Raw genomic sequence first — 19,581 nt, 5'->3', positions numbered from 1 at the left:
AATGGGAAAAACATGTCTGTTCAAACGTATAAACAATCGAACTTATTATTTTATGTATGATCAATGCTATTTTGTTAGTGAAGTCAGCAATCAAACCAATAGCGAATATGTTGTATTTTGCTTGGACAAAATCATATAGAAAAAAACTCTAATATCAGAGCAAATGCACACATAGCTTCTAGTTCATGCGTATGTAAGTTTCTTGGTAAATTTTTTCTACTCTTCTTTTTATTGCACACTTACTAAATATATATATGCATGGGTAGGTGAGACAATATTTTTGAATGTGATGCTTGGATTTTGTTTGTGGCCTTTTTTTTTCTTAAAATATATGACTGGCTTCGTGTGCATGAAATACACAAGTCTTCCAAATTATTTAAAATTTGATTTTTGCTGAAATTTTATACTGGCTTCATACTAATATACATATGATGTTTGCCTATGACATGATGCGAAAACACCGGAGTAGCGCAACCACAATTGTTATTAGTGTAAATACTCTTAATATGTTTGGCTGTCAAGACTCGGCTATGCCATACAGTAACAATAGTTTCATGAAGAGTATTCATAAACACCATATTATACAATAATTGATTATGCTTTATATATTAAGTTTTTATTATTATATTCTTATATTAAATACAATAGAATTATTAACTAAATTTTATTACTTAAATTATATAGAATACAACTATAAATCTTAGATAACTAATTATACATTAACTTAAATTAACTAGAACTATTAACTAAATTTAATTACATATTACTTATAACTATTTAAAATAAAATTACTTATATAAGGGTGAATATTATTTATTGTTAATTTTTCTAATCATTCATAAATATTATTAGACTAATATTTTTACATAAATATAAATTTTTACAATTTTTATAATTTACTTTTAAATTTTGCATTATCTTGGCTACTTTTTAGTAGCCACTTTGAGTTCTTATATAATAGAACTTTTATTAAGAAGTCCAACAAAATTTCGCGATGGCTACCGCACATCGGCTCCTCAAACCAATTTTCGCTTTGTACATTTTTTTTCATTTCTTCTTTTATGCTATTTATTATAATTTTTTTAATGCCATTTACATAATAATACTTTTCAAATATTTTTTTAAAAATTTCAAAATGTAAAACGCACATTTTATAGAGATCGTCAGAAAGATTTTTTAGTAAAAGGTGATTACCTTTTACTTTCTTTTTCAAAACAGAATACCATTTAAATGGTATTAAAGAAATCTTAGCAAACACTATAAAAAAAAGAAATAAAAAAGTTTATAACAATAATTGATTTAAGGATCCGATTTACGGGTGCCACAATGAAATTTTGTTAAAAAACTTTTCAATAAAAGTGCTAAATCAAACTGGGTACTTAAAAAAAATAGTGTAAAATTTAACAATAAATTAAAGAAATTGTAAATATTTGAACTTCTGTGTAAAACATTAACTTAATTATATTAATTAATACTTTCAATAAGTTATATCAAATTAATAAGTAATTTTTATTTTTAATAACTTTATGATATCTTCAATGCTATTTAAATGGCAGTACTGAGGGTTTTTTAAACGTAAAAAGTTGTTAATATAGTGCAAAATTTACCAGCATATTAAAAACAATTGCAAAAATTTGAATTTTAATAAAAAATATACTATTTATAAATGTTTAGAAAAATTAGCAATGAAACAAAAATATTCACCCTAAATAAATAAACTCATTTTAAACAGTTATAAGTAATATGCAATTAAATATAGTTAATAGTTCTAGTTAATTTAAGTTAATGTATAATTAGTTATCTAAGATTTATAGTTGTATTCTATATAATTTAAGTAATAAAATTTAGTTAATAATTCTATTGTATTTAATATAAGAATATAATAATAAAAACTTAATATATAAAGCATAATCAATTATTGTATAATATGGTGTTTATGAATATTCTTCATGAAACTAGTGTTACTGTATGGCATAGCCGAGTCTGGACAGCCAAATATATTAAGAGCATTTACACTAATAACAACTGTGGTTGCGCTACTCCGGTGTTTTCGCATCATGTCATAGGCAAACATCATATTTTAGTATGAAGCTAGTATAAAATTTCAGCAAAAATCAAATTTTAAATAATTTGGAAGACTTGTGCATTTCATGCACACGAAGCCAGTCATATATTTTAAGAAAAAAAAGCACACAAACAAAATCCAAGCATCACATTCAAAAATATTGTCTCACCTACCCATGCACATATATATTTAGTAAGTGTGCAATAAAAAGAAGAGTAGAAAAAATTTACCAAGAAACTTACATACGCATGAGCTAGAAGCTATGTGTGCATTTGCTCTGATATTAGAGTTTTTTCTATATGATTTTGTCCAAGCAAAATACAACATGTTCGCTATTGGTTTGATTGCTGACTTCCCTAACAAAATATTGATCATACATAAAATAATAAGTTCGATTGTTTATATGTTTGAACAGACATGTTTTTCCCATTGCGTGTACCTTTTCAGAATTCATGATTTTTTTAACAGAGGCAAATTACATGTCTTTATATTTCTATGTTTTTGCTTATTCGTTATTAACATATATATGTTGTTGCTATTGTTGTATTCCGCAGGGATCTGCCTATGTAGTTCTTTTTGGTTATGGTGAACAGCATTTGGTCGTTGAACCCGAAGAGTGACTCCAGAACATTGTTGTAAGCCGTTGGGACCTGTAAGCAGATAACATGAATAGCTTCAGAACGTAGACTCGGTCGTTCTTAGAATCATTTAAGTGTTACAAATATAGCTTGGTTTCACAGTTCATTGTTGTACATTAAACACATTTTTAAACATTAATTTTTATTTTATTTTCGAAGACATATAAACTCCAATCTTATTAAAGAACATACAGCAGGCCAGAACAATTATCATGTCAGGTAAGAGCAATATATACAACACTTTTTAATTTACTTATGTACATACAATATTATATTACAGTTCTTAAATGGTGCAAAGAGTGAAAGAACCTGTAAATATAACAAATATGGTTTTTAGTTGTTAAGTATAGTTGGGATTTCCTCCAATGAATTTCTCGGCAATTGTGCTGGTGATTTTACTTCCACAGAATACTATATAGAAAAGGGATTAATCAGTATATAGTTGTACTTAAACATTATATATATAAACTATTTACCCTTAATATCTAAAAGTAGTCATTATCCTTATTGCTAAATTATAAGCTTCAATGAGTATTTATCGCTTACGATAAAGGCACGGTTTCAGCTGAAAAGGCTTCACAATAGCAACTTTCCCAATGCTCTGTACTTTTTTGAATTGGAAGAACAAAAACAATTTGCTCAGCATGTCTTTCCTCACCAGTTGGAAACCACAGCTTCGTAAACGTTGTATGAAGTCCTGTACGTTATCAAAACGCGTTTGTATTTCGACAATATAGAGTAGACCATCCACTTTGAGTACGCGATTAGCTTCAAGCATGAAATCCTTAAGATTAGTACCCATTAAAGACAAGCAATACACCGCTACGTCGAGTGATTCCTTTTTGAGTGGCGTATGTGCCATATCGCAAGCAATAATATCAGGTTTGGCGCTGACTAAATCTATGGAGTATACTTTATTGGGCACAGACTTGGCCAATTCTGCATCACCACAACCGAAATCGCCTATTTCAAAAGTTTTTGGTAAATTTTTAATCGTTTTGATAATACGTTTAAGCGGATTGAATGGCCATTGTTCGGATTGATGCCGGAAACCTTCATGGTAAGCCGTATATGCCTCTCTGTCAGCAGTAAAAAGCTCCACTGCTTTTTGACTGGACATAGTGTAGAGTTGTTCATTGATAAAACGGAAACGTCCGCCGACGAGCTGAGACTTCAATTTCTCTTGGTAGGCACTGAACTGAGCATTAGCTGGCGTAATCAATTTCAATTCATTTGTTGCAGCCGTCACCGCGGCAACGTTTTTATTATGCACTTCGGTTAGCTTGGATTTATTTAATTTTTCCACACGTTTTAGTTTATTTTTTTCTATTCTACCACTTTTGATGACTTTTTGCTTGCTTCCAATGCCACCGTCGCTATCACTTTCGGCACTGGAATCAGCGCTGCTGCTATCCTCATCATCGCTGTTTATGGGCTTGACTGGACGCTGCAGACCTTTTGGAATCAATTTTTGTTTTTGTAACTTTTTTTGCTTTCTTTTTTCGATGCGTCCATTTTTGATGGAAGTTTTTTTGACTTTATTTTTTTGTTTTTTCTTCAAAATCTCATTGGCAATATTTTTATTTGTCTTTTCCACCGAATTTTGTGAGTTTTTCTTCGCCGACTGGAAGTTAAAAACCTCAACTGTGCTGTCCCAAGCTGCTGGCTTGAATAAACTCATTTCAACTAGAAAAAATAAATTATTATAATTAATTTCTTACGTTTATTTATTTTTACTTACTAAATTTAGATATTTTACTAATTTGTTTACTTCGCTAGTCTATGCACGTGTAGGCAACAAAACAAACCAGAAAGGTTTGTGCACAGCTGATGACATTTGTGTAAGGAACGAAATGGCATTGAAGTGCATGTAGAATTAAGTGAGGCGGCGAAACTCAGTGTAGAGTTTATAGTTTTTAGCAAATATAAGAACCTTAAGTAGGCAACGAAATAAATAAAATAAAAAATTTAATAAAAGAATTTGAATGTTTACATTATTTTGTAAAAATATTTAGTTTATATTTAAAATTTAAAATGAATAAAAAAGAATCGATCATATCTCTTATTTATTTAGTACCATATACTTAATGTCAGACATTGCGCAGATAAGACCATTTGCTGCCGTTAAGTTATTTTGATAATTCAATACACAAACCTTTTAGTACTACAGTAGTGAATTGCGTTTTCATAATGGCGTTTTGTCTTTGTAAATCTGGATTTAATCTAGGCTGTTCCCTTTCAGGCAATATAGTTCGGAGTTGAAGTTGTCATTGTACTATGTCATTGTACTACGTCTTTTCATTGTTAAATATTAGTTACCATTATCCCTTTCTTGGTTCCGCTCATGCCATCAAATGTGACCGAACTGCAATATAAATTAATTATTAAACTAAAATTACTTACTTGTAAGGTTTTAGATAATAAATTCTATTAAATATATAAAATAGCTGGCAACAGGATTAAATATAGATTGATGACTTTAAACATCTTTATTGAAATATTTGGGACATTCTTTAATTATATCTCTCAGTTGTGGTCAAAGAATAATTATATAAGGAAGTTGTATATTGCAAAAAGCAATCTAAGGTAATAAGTATGTTTAGACTTACATTTTATATAGGAATATATATAGGAATATGTATCTTATTAACTTAAATTCAAGTTATTCATAACATATATATTAATTACTTATATATATGTGCTAATATCTAAAATATCTATATATGTCAATATGTGTTTAGAATTATTAAACTCTTACAGATGAACTAATCAATTTCGTTAAAGAAACTTTAGCTTTAGTAACATATTACCATAGCGTTATATCTCGGTATCACGCTGGATAAACGATTCACATGGCTTAAACATGTTCAACTGAAAAGAATTCGCTGTGCCAAAATTCTTCATCACTTCCAACCGCTATTCAGATATGAAAATCTAAATGTTAAGAACAGGAAACTGATATATAACCAAATAATTCGTCCGTCACTTCTATATGGTTGTGTAGCGTTTAGTAAAGCTTCAAACACTACTATTCGCCAGCTAGAAATTGCACAAAGTCAGGCTCTGAGAAGTCTTTTCAAAGTAACATGGATAAATTAGGATGAATGACATCCTCAGGAATCTCAAGATTGATCCCATCAAAAAATACATAAAGGATAGAGCCCTGAAATTATTTGCGAAAACTGACAGACTTATCAACACCGCGTTATCAAATCTCAGAATGGTTACAGGCTCCTCGGGGATGTATGTAGATCTGAGGTCAATTATTGCTTATTCTGATTAAGTGATAAACAATAATCCAGTCAAGGCGTAAAGTGGGGTTTTAAAAATACCTCGAGTTAAGAAAGAGTAAAAGTTGAACACTTTGAGCACTGGCACAAATACCTTTAACATAATTATAGATATTATACTGTATATTTCCATAGTGCTATAGTATATAGTATATTATACTATATATTATAGTATATTATTATTATTATATTCTATATACTAATATACTGCAGTACGTTATTCCCAATATTTTTATATAAAATTTTCTGTCTTATATGGAAATGGATATGGTATATGGAATACATGCATATTATGTAGTAGCGTACACAACGGGGTCTTTTGGAGTTCAAAACCATTTAAACTATTTTAGACCACTTTACTCTAGACATAATTAATTTTTTTGCAGTTATAAATGTTTTGATATCAACTTTAAATGAGGTTTTAAAAGTCACTCGAACACGTATTTGTACGCCCCTGTATGTATACGTGTTCGAGGTTAAACATAGTATATGGAATTTTTCTAGGCTATAATGGTAATTCCTATAGTTGGGACAACTTCAACTTCAACTACTTACAAAACATATTTTTATTTATAAACTAATATAAGAGTATATATACATATAAATTTTATAATTTTTTATATATTTTTTATTATATATATATTGTTTTATTAATTGGTACTTAATTGAAAAAATCCCTTCCGTCTACATAGACTTTAGAATTTATTGTTGTCTCTCTTTGAATTGTTGGAATCTTATTTGGATTTTGTTTATAATACATTTGTTCAATTATTTTTTAAAAATTATGAAATACTTAAAATTATTTTCTTTGTATGTGTGAGTTTTGAGATACTTTTCATTCTCGCACTCTAACTTCAATACGAAAATGTGCAATTAAAGGAACAAAATGCTATGGAAGTACTTCTTCAAAGGTTTGCACACTAAAGAATTTTCCTATATCAGCACTTTACATATACGTGACGTTACCATGATATAGTTATGATTATTATTATATATTTATTTTTTAACTAATATACTGGCAAACATTATGTATAAGAATTTAGCAATCTAATGAAAACGTTCCTTTAGCTGCTTTTAGTGACTGAAAAGGCTCCGTGGATGAACAACGTGAAGTGATCTTGAAAATATTTTCAAAAAAGTTTTTTAAAATAAAAATTAAATAAAATTAATTGTAATTCAAATGCAGTGTAAATTAATAAAAAAAAATTTTTTATATGTGTTTTTAAAAAAATTCAAATCAAAATTTAATTAATTAATAATAATTAGTTTCAAATATGGTGAGTTTTACTTAAATAAATAATTAGTTATTAACTTAAATTTTCTGAATGTTATATAAAATTAGTTAAAATATTTTGAAAAAAAAAAAAAATACCGATTTTAATTATTAATTTTTATTTCTTCAATTATTATTGCAAAAAAATATTATATAGTATTTATATAAAATAAAATGGCTAAAATATAAATAAATATAATAGTTGTTTATTATAATATAAATAAAAAAATCCAACAAAATAAATTGTAATAATATATTAAACATTCTAGCATAAATATTAATATATGAAAGTCTAAATTAAAATAAAAATTATGGTATAAAAAAAATGTGATAATATAAACTAAAATAAATATTATGGTTTAAATAATATAATATAATATAATAATATAAACTAAAATAAATATTATGAAATCCATAAAGTATGTAGTAATAATATAAAGGCTTGTATTTTTTAAGAAAAAAAAACAAGAAAAGACATAAAATAGAGAGGTATAAAATACAAGCCTTTATATTATTACTACATACTTTATTGATATCATAATATTTATTTTGGTTTATATTAATATATTATATTTTATTTAAACCATAATATTTATTTTGGTCTATATTATTACATACTTTTTTATGGCTATATCTCAAGAACCAGTATTTTCGTATTATCCCTATATGTGTATTCAGATTAAACATTATTAAATTAAATAATGTTTTATCTAAATCATTTTATAATAATTTAATTCACAATTCTATAGTCATGGTATCACAACACCCGCGATTATTTGACTTCAAGTCGGTTTTGGGTACAAGCCTTTCTCTTCAACCTAATCACAACAAAAATGTGAATAGATTATTACAAAATAATATTAGCTTTCGAGCTAAACATAATCATTTTTCATAAAAATTTATATTCAATTATTCACTTGTGGGCTTGATCCAGAAGAATAAGACTAGTTGACCAAACTAATGTCGAAATACGGACAAGGCGGGAGTAGAATTAAAACAGTCTGATTTCTATATTAAAAGTATGTCATATCGGCACCACATACTATATAGGTATGTGCTTATATATCAATATTTTTCCAAATAACAATTATAATGTAGTTTTAAAACTCAAATAAGATATATTGTAGCACTATTTTACTGTAATCTTGAGCATGTACAGAAATTAAGTTTTATATGTGCTAAAGATTCTTAATTAAACTTCCTCATTGATCTTTTTGTCTCATCGATCTTTAATAGTTTTACATCCCAAGATTATATCCCAAACATTTTTTGAAAAAAAAGTTATCTGTCAGATAAATTTCAAAATCAAAATTATAGGCTTAGGTTACGACTCTTTCGCAGTCAGCATAAACGAACAACTGACTGCCACTTAGATCCTACAGTCCACTGTGATACTACTACTGAACACAGGATCTGATCTCTAAATTAATTATGAAAGCATTTTGGAGACCCTAAAAAAACGTAGGATATTTTTAATAGGACTAGTGCTGAATACTTCTGTCGACCATATATGGGCCTGAGACACGATATGAAATTATAAGAGGATATGATAGTGTTTAGGTTGCTCTTTACTAGCGACAATAACAAATTTAGTTTATAACTTAATTTATATTATTTTTTTAATTATAATATTTTATTATTTTTTATATATTTTTATAATATTATATTAAACAAATCAGTTATTAGAATTCCAGCATTTTGGTGTTCGAGAATAAAGTTCAGAGTTATATGGGAAAATAATCTTAGCTTTCTTTTCAGGGGATTTTCAAGGAGTAGGCCCATGTATTTCGTCACTAATTTTTGTATTGTTCGATTTTGAGGGGTTTTATTTGATAACATTACATGTTTACCGTATTTAGGAAGAGTTCCAAGTATACCCATTTATTTAGACAGAATTGAATATTTAAAAATTTTCGAAATTTATTTATTTATCTTAAGAAATATTTTAAATAGAGAGCATTTCATTATGAGGGTCATTTTTCATCGGAGTTCAATTCTTCATTCCCAATGATAAGTATTCTTAAAATTACTCTAGAAAATATTAATCATTATATATACAAGTAACTGGTCTTGTCTTTCATGGATCGCAGTGATTTTCTCCTTTCTTATACTATTATATCTGTTAAAATTTATATACTTCTTATATTTTCTGATATTTATTTACAATTCTGGCTTTCAAATATTTTCACAAACTTGCTTGTATAAATAAATTATATAAAACCAGAAAGACTGTACAAAATAATTTTTGTTCCATAGCAAAAGAAATATGAGGCGTCTGGTTTCATTTGCTACGAAAGGTAAATTTTCTTTTAAGTTTTGTGATTGCAAATTTTCGCACGAGCAAATGTAGCAATTTTCGGTGGTCAGCAAAAAAGAGTAAAAGAGACACAAAAGAATTTAGGCTAAGTCAGGTTGACAGATATGACACGCTACAATCATATAACGTGCACTAGCATAATTGTAAATCGTAGGAGATAAGCGCTTAATTTATATAAATATTTAAATGCTTACATAAACATTTAAAAATTTAATTGTAATATTCACAAAAATCATTAGTGTATAATCCACTCTCTTTCAAAAAGTTTGTTTGTTATTGGTTATTTAATAGTATTGATAAATATTTATAAATATGTAACGGACATGTCACAACTATTTATTCACAGAGAAGTTTAGGGTCTCTATCATCCTAACACATCAAGCTCTGGTTTAGATCTCTTTGTTAATGGTATTTCAAAAGAACACTCCATTAGTTATTCTCTTTTATCAAACCCACAAAGATGTTACTACGCTTTGACTACGACTTTGGGAATTTCAACTCCTTTAGTAAATCTATGTAATAATTCCGAATATTTCTACTAAATATTATAAAAACATAATTATAAAATTATAACTTATTTAATTTTTATAGAAAACTTAATAAGTTCCTATTAAAAATGTCTCATTCATTCGTTACTAGATGTTTCGTATAAGTATTTATTAAATTAATTGTATTCTAAATTGTAGTACTATTAAGAGATTAGAAGAGACTAATAAGAGTTTAAAACGATAAGTTAGACCATTGGTTTAGGTGTAACGACACTTCCATTTAAAATCTATTACCTTTCCATAATATAATTGGATAAATAGCCAGAATAATAACCCTTTAACAAGGAAATTATTTGATTTTTTTGGTTTTAAACCGCCATCTGGAGATGTTGACAAAAATAATTAATGAATAAATCACTTCAAACGAGAATCAAGTCTTAAGTTATGATTAACAGCTAGGGAAAAATTTAATGGATTGATTCAGGATTTAAGCTATTTTTAATATTCTTAAAGATTGAAGAGTAAAGATATAAGAATCTTATTCTTGAATAATGATGGTGGGTAAGTCCTTTCCATTATATAAGGGTTTAAGTAACTGTGATCGGTGAGAATACGATAAACAGCTAGAGATAAACTGATTTTAAAATTTATCTGACAGACAAATTCTTTTTTCTAAAAATTTTTGGGATATAATCTATCCTAATAACAAGTATAAAACTTATAGAGATCGAAGAGAAAAAAATATATATCATGTGGAAGTTTAATTTAGAATAAACATAAACAATAAGGTTTAAAGCTAATAAACATTGAGCAAATTTTTCAAAGATGAATGAGAACTGGGTTAGTATTATCAGACTCGCTAATTTTAAATACTATCTTATAAGCCTTTAGCTTTCAAGATCACATGAGCTATATATATTTATTATCGATTAGATAAAAGTAGCTAAGATCGAGAAAGTCGGATTGAGGCTTTTTTAAAATAATAGATCTTACGTTATTGCAATATTTGATCATACGTTTTAAAAATTGGTGGGAAAAAAGCACACTGATTTTGTACTATATCTGATATAGAAGCATAAATATTTATTGAAAAGATATAGAATGAAAATAATTGTTATTGACTGAATAGAAGTTTACCTATTAAAATTACTAAACTTTGTTCTAGTAGGTTAGACTAATTTGAGAAAGTGTCCTTCCTATTATAACTTATACATCCAAAAAACAAAAATATCAAAAGACTGGTATAATAACTGTAATTATTTTCTACTTCTAAATTATATTTTATCTCTTAATTGAAACCATAATCTTAAATAACTCATATTTACATAAAAAATCAGCAATTTAATATACTATCGCAAAAAAGTGTAAGGTTCAACAAAAACAAAAAAAAAAAAATAACCACGTGACAGCAGGAAAAAAATAAAATAAATGAATTTAATTAAAATAAATAAAATAATTCATTTTAATTTTAAAAGTAATATTATTTGACGGAAAAGGCATATTAGGTTTCATATGAGAAATTTTTAAAAATTGTACACATTTTTAAATCTAATTTCACTGCTCTAAGGCAGTAGTTACGTTATTGATATATACATATATATATATATACAAATATAATAAATTATATAAAGCATTCCTATCTCATTAAGAAAAAAAGACAGTCGTATTTTGAGAAATTTTAATATCTTGAGACTTCATAATAAAAAATACTAACTGTCGAGTTAGCAAAGAGTGGTAGCTAAAGAATGGAGAGTAGGAAACATATATATATTCAAATTACCTGGTGTTAATTTCTATTATGTCGTATCTATCTATAAGGGTACAATATATTTGCTCAGCTAAGAACTTACTATAGAGCTATAGTTTAGAATAAAAACAAGCTTTAGCTTTGTTCTCATGGCATAACTTTTATTAGAAACACTAGCCTATACATTAAGACTGAAAAGTTTTCGGAAATTCTCATTTAAAATTCGCGCGCTGTATATTTTTCGATATTTTAAGTTTATGTAGTTTGGCAGCCCTGTCCTTAATTACTATGCCAAAAATGAGCGCGATCTGTCAGACAGTTCGTTTACGGCAGCTGTTGAAACCAGTTCACCTCAGTAGTGCGTTGCGAAATGTCTTCGACGGTCGTACGACCGTCCTGAAAGGCTTTGTACCACTCATAAACTTGAGTTTTCGATAAAACTGATTCCCCATAAGCCTTTTGTAGCATTCGCAACGATTCTGCACACGAAATTTCGTTCGAAACACAAAATTTGATGCAAACTCTTTGTCCAATATTTTTTTCCATTGTTTTTTTCGCAACGCACTACTGAGGTGAACTGGTTTCAACAGCTGCCGTAAACGAACTGTCTGACAGATCGCGCTCATTTTTGTCATATTAATTGTCCTTAATTGCTGCCAAACTACATAAACTTAAAATATCGAAAAATATACAGCGCGCGAATTTTAAATGAGAATTTCCGAAAACTTTTCGGTCTTAATGTATGTCTAACTATCGATGGGAATATTTTTGGATTACTAAATTAATATAAGTGCTAAAAATGCTGCACTAAAGTGCTACTTAATATCACTATTTTATGAAAGTAAAATGAATATTATATAAATTGAATTTGATTAATGAATTAAGTATAAAAAGAATAATTGTTAATATAAAATGAATCTAATTATTAAAAAGTAAATTGCAAATAAGTATCTAACAATAGCAAACACTATAACTTGATTATATGGACAATATAAACGTTTTAAATAAGATAGAATAAATTAGTGATACAATGTACTCCTCTTGAAGATATTAAGATGATATGCTGGACAGTAAAATATAAATTTAAAAACTTACCTGAATAATCTGTTTTTTACAGTGGGTCACCCAAGTGATTATTATTAAATAATATTGTTTTGGATATTCGGAGTTTATCACAAACCAAAAGCATATAAATTTTAAAGTCTTAAATATACTAGAATGGTTAGTGACTTGTAGTAGATATTCAGCAGGTATATTTTCGCTTCTCATAATTAGCAATTATTTGTCGTTATAGTATCAAACTTCTCGTTAGAAACCCAGTTAGATAAGACTATATTCAATTTGTTTAGTTTATAAAATTTTATAAATATATTGTCATTATCGAAAAGCAGTCCAACAAATTATTAAGGAAGTATTAACGGAAAAACTTGTTCTTTCTATCAACCAAAACTAGGCACTCATAGACCCAAGGAGTAATTTTCAAGGAAGTAATTTCATAGGAATTTGTTTCTTCTATTAGCTTAAACTGGACAGAGCTAAGGAAGAGAATATAAGTTTTTTTTTTATAGCATCTAAGTTTCCACAACATATACAATGAGTTTTAATAAAAATCGTAATTTCTCTGTGTGGGTTCTTCAGTCACCTGAAAGAATCAAACTAGCCGTATTAGTACGGTTTCAGTTAATGAATTCCTAGGACCAGACCCTACTTACTTTTCATTTTTTGAATTCATTGCTGTGAACGTAGTTATTGAATGTAGTTTACTTCAAAGACTACTATCAAGTCCTAACCAATAATTGGATCTGAGGCAGGGTCCTATCAATATGACAGTTCTCTGTTCAATGATGTTATCAAACCCTATTTGTGTATATATGATTCTGTATTTCTAAGAATCTGTCCAATTCCTGAATGAATGTCCTTATATTAATTATTTTGATTTTTTTTTATTTTTCTCTCCGTGAAAAGTTTTTAGTTTCAATTATAAAAAACCTTCATTATTAGAAGACTCAATTAAACATTGATTGCTAATATTAGTAAAATCATTTTTCCTTTTCCATGAATTCACTGCACTGTAACATCATCAAAAAAAATGAGAGAAAACCGCATACCAAAAAAAAAATGGAAATGATAATGCAGATAAGACAAATAAATCCAACACTCAAATATGTCCTTCTGCGGCATTTTAGCAGCAATATTTCCACTGAAATTAGTTTGCTCAGCTTGACGCGTATCCTTCTTTCATTCGTCCTACTTTTTTCTCCATTTTTGTTTTTTTTTTATTTTTTTTTTGTTTTTTTTTGCATTTTTGCAAATATCAATCAATTTTAGCATAAATGAAGCTTTTGGTTCCAAGCACGACTGATGCTGCACTGGGAATGACAACTTCGTTGCACGATATTTACTTTACAAATCGTTACTTGGAAAAACGTTTTGCCAACTTTAGTCCTCTTCTAAGGACTTCAACATCTTTCTTTTCATAAGAGTGAAAATGAAATTTTCTCTGCAATTTGATTTTGTAATTTTTTTTCAGATTTTTTTATCCATTGGATTGATATGTAATTTGCATAGCGCAAGGACTTTTCATATTAAATACATATATGCATGCATATATGCACAGATATACTGTAAGTAAATACTTGCGTATATTTGCATTGTTGCATATATGTACATATTTGTTACTGAGTGTGATATAATTTATATGTGAAGGTGTTACAGATACTTTATTGTCATTTTGCATTTTATTTCAATTCAATTTCAGTGCAAGATGAAGATGATGAAGATAAATCAAGGCAGAGGCTGACATTTAGTTCTTGTACCACTAAATCCCAAAGCAGCACTAATGTTCACTTCACCTTTTTTTTTTGAAATAGAGGAAGTACTACTTCCATTACTTTCTCTCCAGTAATACTTTTCAGTGAAAAATATAAGTTCTTTGACTTTATAGGTTCTTTATACTCTAGAATGGCCTGAATAACCTACTTTAATTTAAACGAATACTCAAAGGTTTGTTTTAGGATGACGAAGTAAACGAAATTCTTTTCTGAAAGACTGAAAAAAGAAAAAAGAGAAGATTTTATATTAAAAAACACTTTTCTGTATTGTAGAACATGATATTAATATATAATTATTATTTTCATTATAGCAGTTCCTAGTAAACAAGCTGTGGTACTTACTGATGACAGCAGCTCGGACAATAACATAACCATAGCTTTCAATTTCTCTCAACATCTCGTATCAGTAATAAACCTTAAAAATTTTATTAAGTCAACTATACTTAGTTACCATTAATTCTTCAAAAAGGTAAGCACTCAAGAAGTTCATTTTATTACCTGCGATTGTTTTCTCAATAACCCCTCTCTAACTTCTGTGGGCGCATATAATATATTAACGTGCACACGTAACAAAAAATGATCTTAAGTGGTGCCAAACCTTCACTAACAGAACTCTTTACAATAAATTCTGAAAATGTAAGTATCGTTTTATATATGAGTGTTTTATACTTTTAAATATTTCCTTTGCTTCGTTTAAGGTGTGAAATGGTCTTAAACTTCTTGAGTTTTATACAGTAATACAATGGATTACCAGGACTAAGACGTCACCCTGATCAGCAAACTTAATGTTTCTAAAACAAACATGTACTGCAGACCGCAATTATATTCAGCAAGGACCGGTACTAATATTTTTACAAAAAGTTGAAACCTGTAGAACGAAGTAATATCTTTTACGGATTACTGGCGGTAATTGCACTGACCAGCAGAGATTCGAGGACCGCTGGTTGGAAAATATTGTTGTAGTTTTTATTGAAATATTTTTTTTTTAGATTTTATTCTAAATCTGACAATTTAACAAATATATCTATACATATTTGTGTGATTGTTATAATTAATTACAAGTGTTAATTTCGATCTGTGGGGTTCAGATAGTCGAAACTAAAGCAACTCAATCGCTAAATTGTGCAACTACAGCAACTCATAAATCACAAATGGGGCCATATAATACACAATATAAGCAGAGCAAATAGCAATATTGCGCGACATGCACTTAGGTGTACTCCTCAAGGTTCTAGACGACCTTTGGAAGAGAACAATGGAACGCGAATTGGTTGATGCAAATAATTCATAGAAGGATATCGTTACTTATAATACATTATTTATTTATTAATCGAATAAATTTCGTTTTCATTTGTTAACAGAAGTATCTAACAGAAGATCTGATAAATAACAGGAATAGCAGAGATAATAGTTAAGTAAGTTATAGACTTTTTATGTTAACATAAATTCAACAATTGATTTCATATTTTAAATATAAATTGATTTAAATTGTATCCTGTGATAGGCTTTCTTGCATTTCACAACTCGGTAGATAAAATTTTAATACCAGATGAACTATAAAAGTAAACTACAAGGCCGCTCTCTATCACCAATCAGACAGACTATTGGTATATATATTATATATATCATAAAATTGGTATATATATATATATATTTGTGTAAAAGTGTTTTTTATGATAATAAATGTTTTAATGAAAAAAAAATCCTTACATCACAATTTCAAAGAACGTTTTTGGGAAACCGCCACTACCTCAGTATCACATGATGCTGAAGAAAAAAAATCATATTTTTTTTCCATTTGATATTTCATGTGATGTGACGTAGTGGAACATTCCTAGCGTTCTCTGCAGCCTGTGAGTAACACGAAGGATTAAAAATTACATTTTTCAGGACTATTAAATTGAATGAATGCCAAAAAATAAATTTATTTAATAAAAAAGACAGAAATTTAATAAAAAATCACAAATGCAGGCTTTTGCGTAAAGTTGATCCAAAATAAATTTTTACTTCATATGCAAAAAAGTGAAATATTTTTAAATAAAGTTTATTTTTATTTTTAAATAAAGTTAATTATGACAATAAATGAAATCGATATGTATCCTTAACTATAAAGAACGACAAATGAAAAGTGTTATTGATTTAAATGAAAGTTAAAATTATTATTAAATTCTTTAAAAAGGTACCAGTATATAAATATACACATATATATTATATATGTCTAGTGTCACAATAATTCTCAAAGGATGCAGTGACGTGGTGACAAGTTCCCAACTCGTTTAATATCTATTATATATGTCTCATTTAATTTTTATTTAATATATTGCATTTTTTAAGAGATTTAGAAGTTTAAATTTTATTTAACAAACAAATTGTATAATAAATGATATATAACAAGTTTTTTTTATTCGGTAATGTCATGATATTTTCGAAGAAAAATAATTTCAGACATATAACTATCACGAAGGCACCTAGCCAACTTCCCTGATATCCAATTCTTAACCTCTTTTTGTTTTTATTAGAAGAAGCTTTCAAACATACAACCATGGCTGTTTGGTCCACACAGACCAACGAATTCAAATACTTCCACAAATAGTAAACCAACGACTTTAACGACACAGCAGATAATCTATGTCAACTTCTTGACTGGCCACAATAAATAATTCTTTTCAGAAATCGATATTTGCCCTAGAAGTACCATCTTGTATAAACTTAAGATTTTCTTGACCATGTTCATAATCTATAGCCAGGTAACAATTTTGCTACTTGGGATTATGTTATCATCAAACTATTCCTTCAATAAATCAATGGTTCTCCTAGAAGCACCATCTTTTTGAAACTGAAGATCTTCCTAACCATGTTACTTACTTCTGAAAATAAGAATGCGTCCAACATGGTTCGATATCGATTGCAATTGATAATGGAATGAGTTTTCTTTGTTTCATTTTAAGGGAAGTGTGAGCCTATGGAGAATTTATATTGCAACAATACATATTTCGTGGTATTTCGGTAGTTGATGGATCACTAACTTTATTGCATACCATATAACACAATTTTAATTAATTTCAATTTAACCTATAATTGAAAAAAAGACTCTCAAACGTTTACCGCCCATTCTCGCAATTGTTGTCACGGTCTTAGTCTGAAATAAACTTCGAGTAGGGTCGTTCAGAGCAAATGCTGAAGGAGATAGACTTTTGTTTACTATTTAACCTAATCATGATATCACACATAATAGATAGAGATATACATAGTCCTTAGATTAAAGGGCAATTCATCAAATAATTACGAATGGAAAAATATGACTTAATACGCAATTATACATAAAATTCAGGATTTTTAACTAACGATCTTTACGGGATAGAATGTGAATTAGGAGAATTACTTAGAGCAAACTCTCTCTCTCTCTCCAAAGTAATCTAGCCTTCGTATTTGAATATGCTATCAACTTTTCTATGAATTATTCACAGAAATGTTATGTTAAAATTCGAATTTCTTGAGAGCCTCAATTTTTCTTGAGTATTTATATAAGGTCAACAAAAGATAAATAAAACAATTGCTCAACACTCGCTATAAATACTGAGCATAGAAAATGGAGACCAGGACTATATATAAGTTTGGCGCACCATATTGATATATAGACTCAAAGTAGTCTGCCTTTGAACTGGTTATTGTTTAGACTATTTTGAGAAATTATAACTTATTAGATTATATGTTATGATAAATTATAATAAATCAAAGGTCTTTGGTTATGACATATTTTTTAATAGTTGAATGTTCCATAAAAACAGTGTGAGACAAAGATTTAATAAAACTGTTGAGAAACGGATTATCAAAGTAGTGAGAAGGGTTAGAAATGTTTTGAATCTACCTAAGGACAACGCTATTGGCGGTAGCATTAATGCTGGTGGAACCAATGTTCTCAGCTGGGTCAAAGTTGAACACTGATGTTAAGAGTATTCTATAACATGACAGTCAACAGCAAGGAATATACCTATGATTATCAGATGCATAAAACCCATTTAATTAATTAACTTCTGTATTTGAAATCAGTCTTCTGATTTGTAATAAATGGATAGCTTACAAAATGTGGTAAGAGGTAGGTTTGATATAGTTTCAATACATTTCAATCTGATGTGAAGCGGATTACGGTGTTTTGGTAGCTCAACTGTAAAATCTCGACTTGACAAAGAATCCTAAAATAATATTCTCATCATTGTTAGACAGGTGAAAAGAAGTCTTGTTTCATAAAAGAATTTACCACATGTGGTTTAATTGTCAATCTCAACATTAGTGTAACGGAAAATACACTGAGAAAATATTGTTAAATTTGGAATAATACAATATATAGCGGATTCTTTATTATAATTTTTATCAACCGCAATATCTTGACTAAAAACTCATTTAATAGCAACATTTTTGAAAGATCTCTTTCTATCTTTAGGTAAGGTTAGTTTAGGTCAAAGTGGCAGCCTTGGACACTAAAGGTCAGTTAAGTACAAATAATGATTATTATTAATTGTGATATTACGGATTTCTATCCTCAACAAACAACACAACTTGCTGCTCAGAGTTGCTTGACATCATCTCACCTCTTAATGAATTCAGAAACGCATAATAAAGATGACTTCATAACGGATGATTAACTGGGTACACAACAGATATTTTGCATTTATATATTTTATTATGTATCTATTATCTTTTTTTCTATGATTTATAATTCAAACGTTTAACTAAAGTTAAACATTACTGCAAATAGTGGCATTCTCACATTTTTATCTTTCTTTCCTTGCAAACAAGCGTTAGAGGTTATTACTGACTCTACTTGGATACGCAGATGATGATCATAATAAAAGAAATGAACTTGTTTGCTCCTGGACATCTGTGGGGAAGGTATCGCATTACAGGTAAGTGATTACACTTTTATGCTTTGTG

At 28.2% G+C, this 19,581-nt stretch overlaps 2 protein-coding genes across 5 annotated transcripts in view; one reads left to right on the top strand and one right to left on the bottom strand.

The window, feature by feature from the left end:
• The window catches only part of LOC119679639 (SH3 and multiple ankyrin repeat domains protein 1), a 358,803-nt gene that overhangs the window by 38,720 nt on the left and 300,502 nt on the right, over nucleotides 1-19,581 (top strand). The window lies entirely within an intron of this gene.
• On the bottom strand, nucleotides 2,878-4,649 carry LOC119679641 (ribosomal RNA-processing protein 8-like). 2 transcript variants are annotated; one of them, XM_038092107.1, is made up of 3 exons: nucleotides 4,445-4,649; nucleotides 3,180-4,389; nucleotides 2,878-3,114 (listed from the first exon to the last, which is right to left on the bottom strand). In XM_038092107.1, exon 2 carries the CDS (start codon nucleotides 4,382-4,384, stop codon nucleotides 3,239-3,241), a length of 1,146 nt encoding a protein of 381 aa, XP_037948035.1. In that variant the 5' UTR covers nucleotides 4,385-4,389; nucleotides 4,445-4,649; the 3' UTR covers nucleotides 2,878-3,114; nucleotides 3,180-3,238. The 2 variants fall into 2 exon arrangements, with proteins under 2 accessions (XP_037948035.1, XP_037948036.1); XM_038092108.1 differs by having other exon boundaries at nucleotides 4,475-4,649.

This window comes from Teleopsis dalmanni, chromosome 2 (assembly GCF_002237135.1).
Source record: "Teleopsis dalmanni isolate 2A chromosome 2, ASM223713v2, whole genome shotgun sequence".
NCBI classification, from domain to species: domain Eukaryota; kingdom Metazoa; phylum Arthropoda; class Insecta; order Diptera; family Diopsidae; genus Teleopsis; species Teleopsis dalmanni.
The sequence above is the reverse complement of the archived record's forward strand: the minus strand, read 5'-3'. Positions and strand labels throughout refer to the sequence as shown.

Coding starts and splice junctions, on each gene's coding strand:
- LOC119679641 (XM_038092107.1), bottom strand. CDS start 4,384: ATGAGTTTATTCAAGCCAGCAGCTTGGGACAGCACAGTTGAGGTTTTT.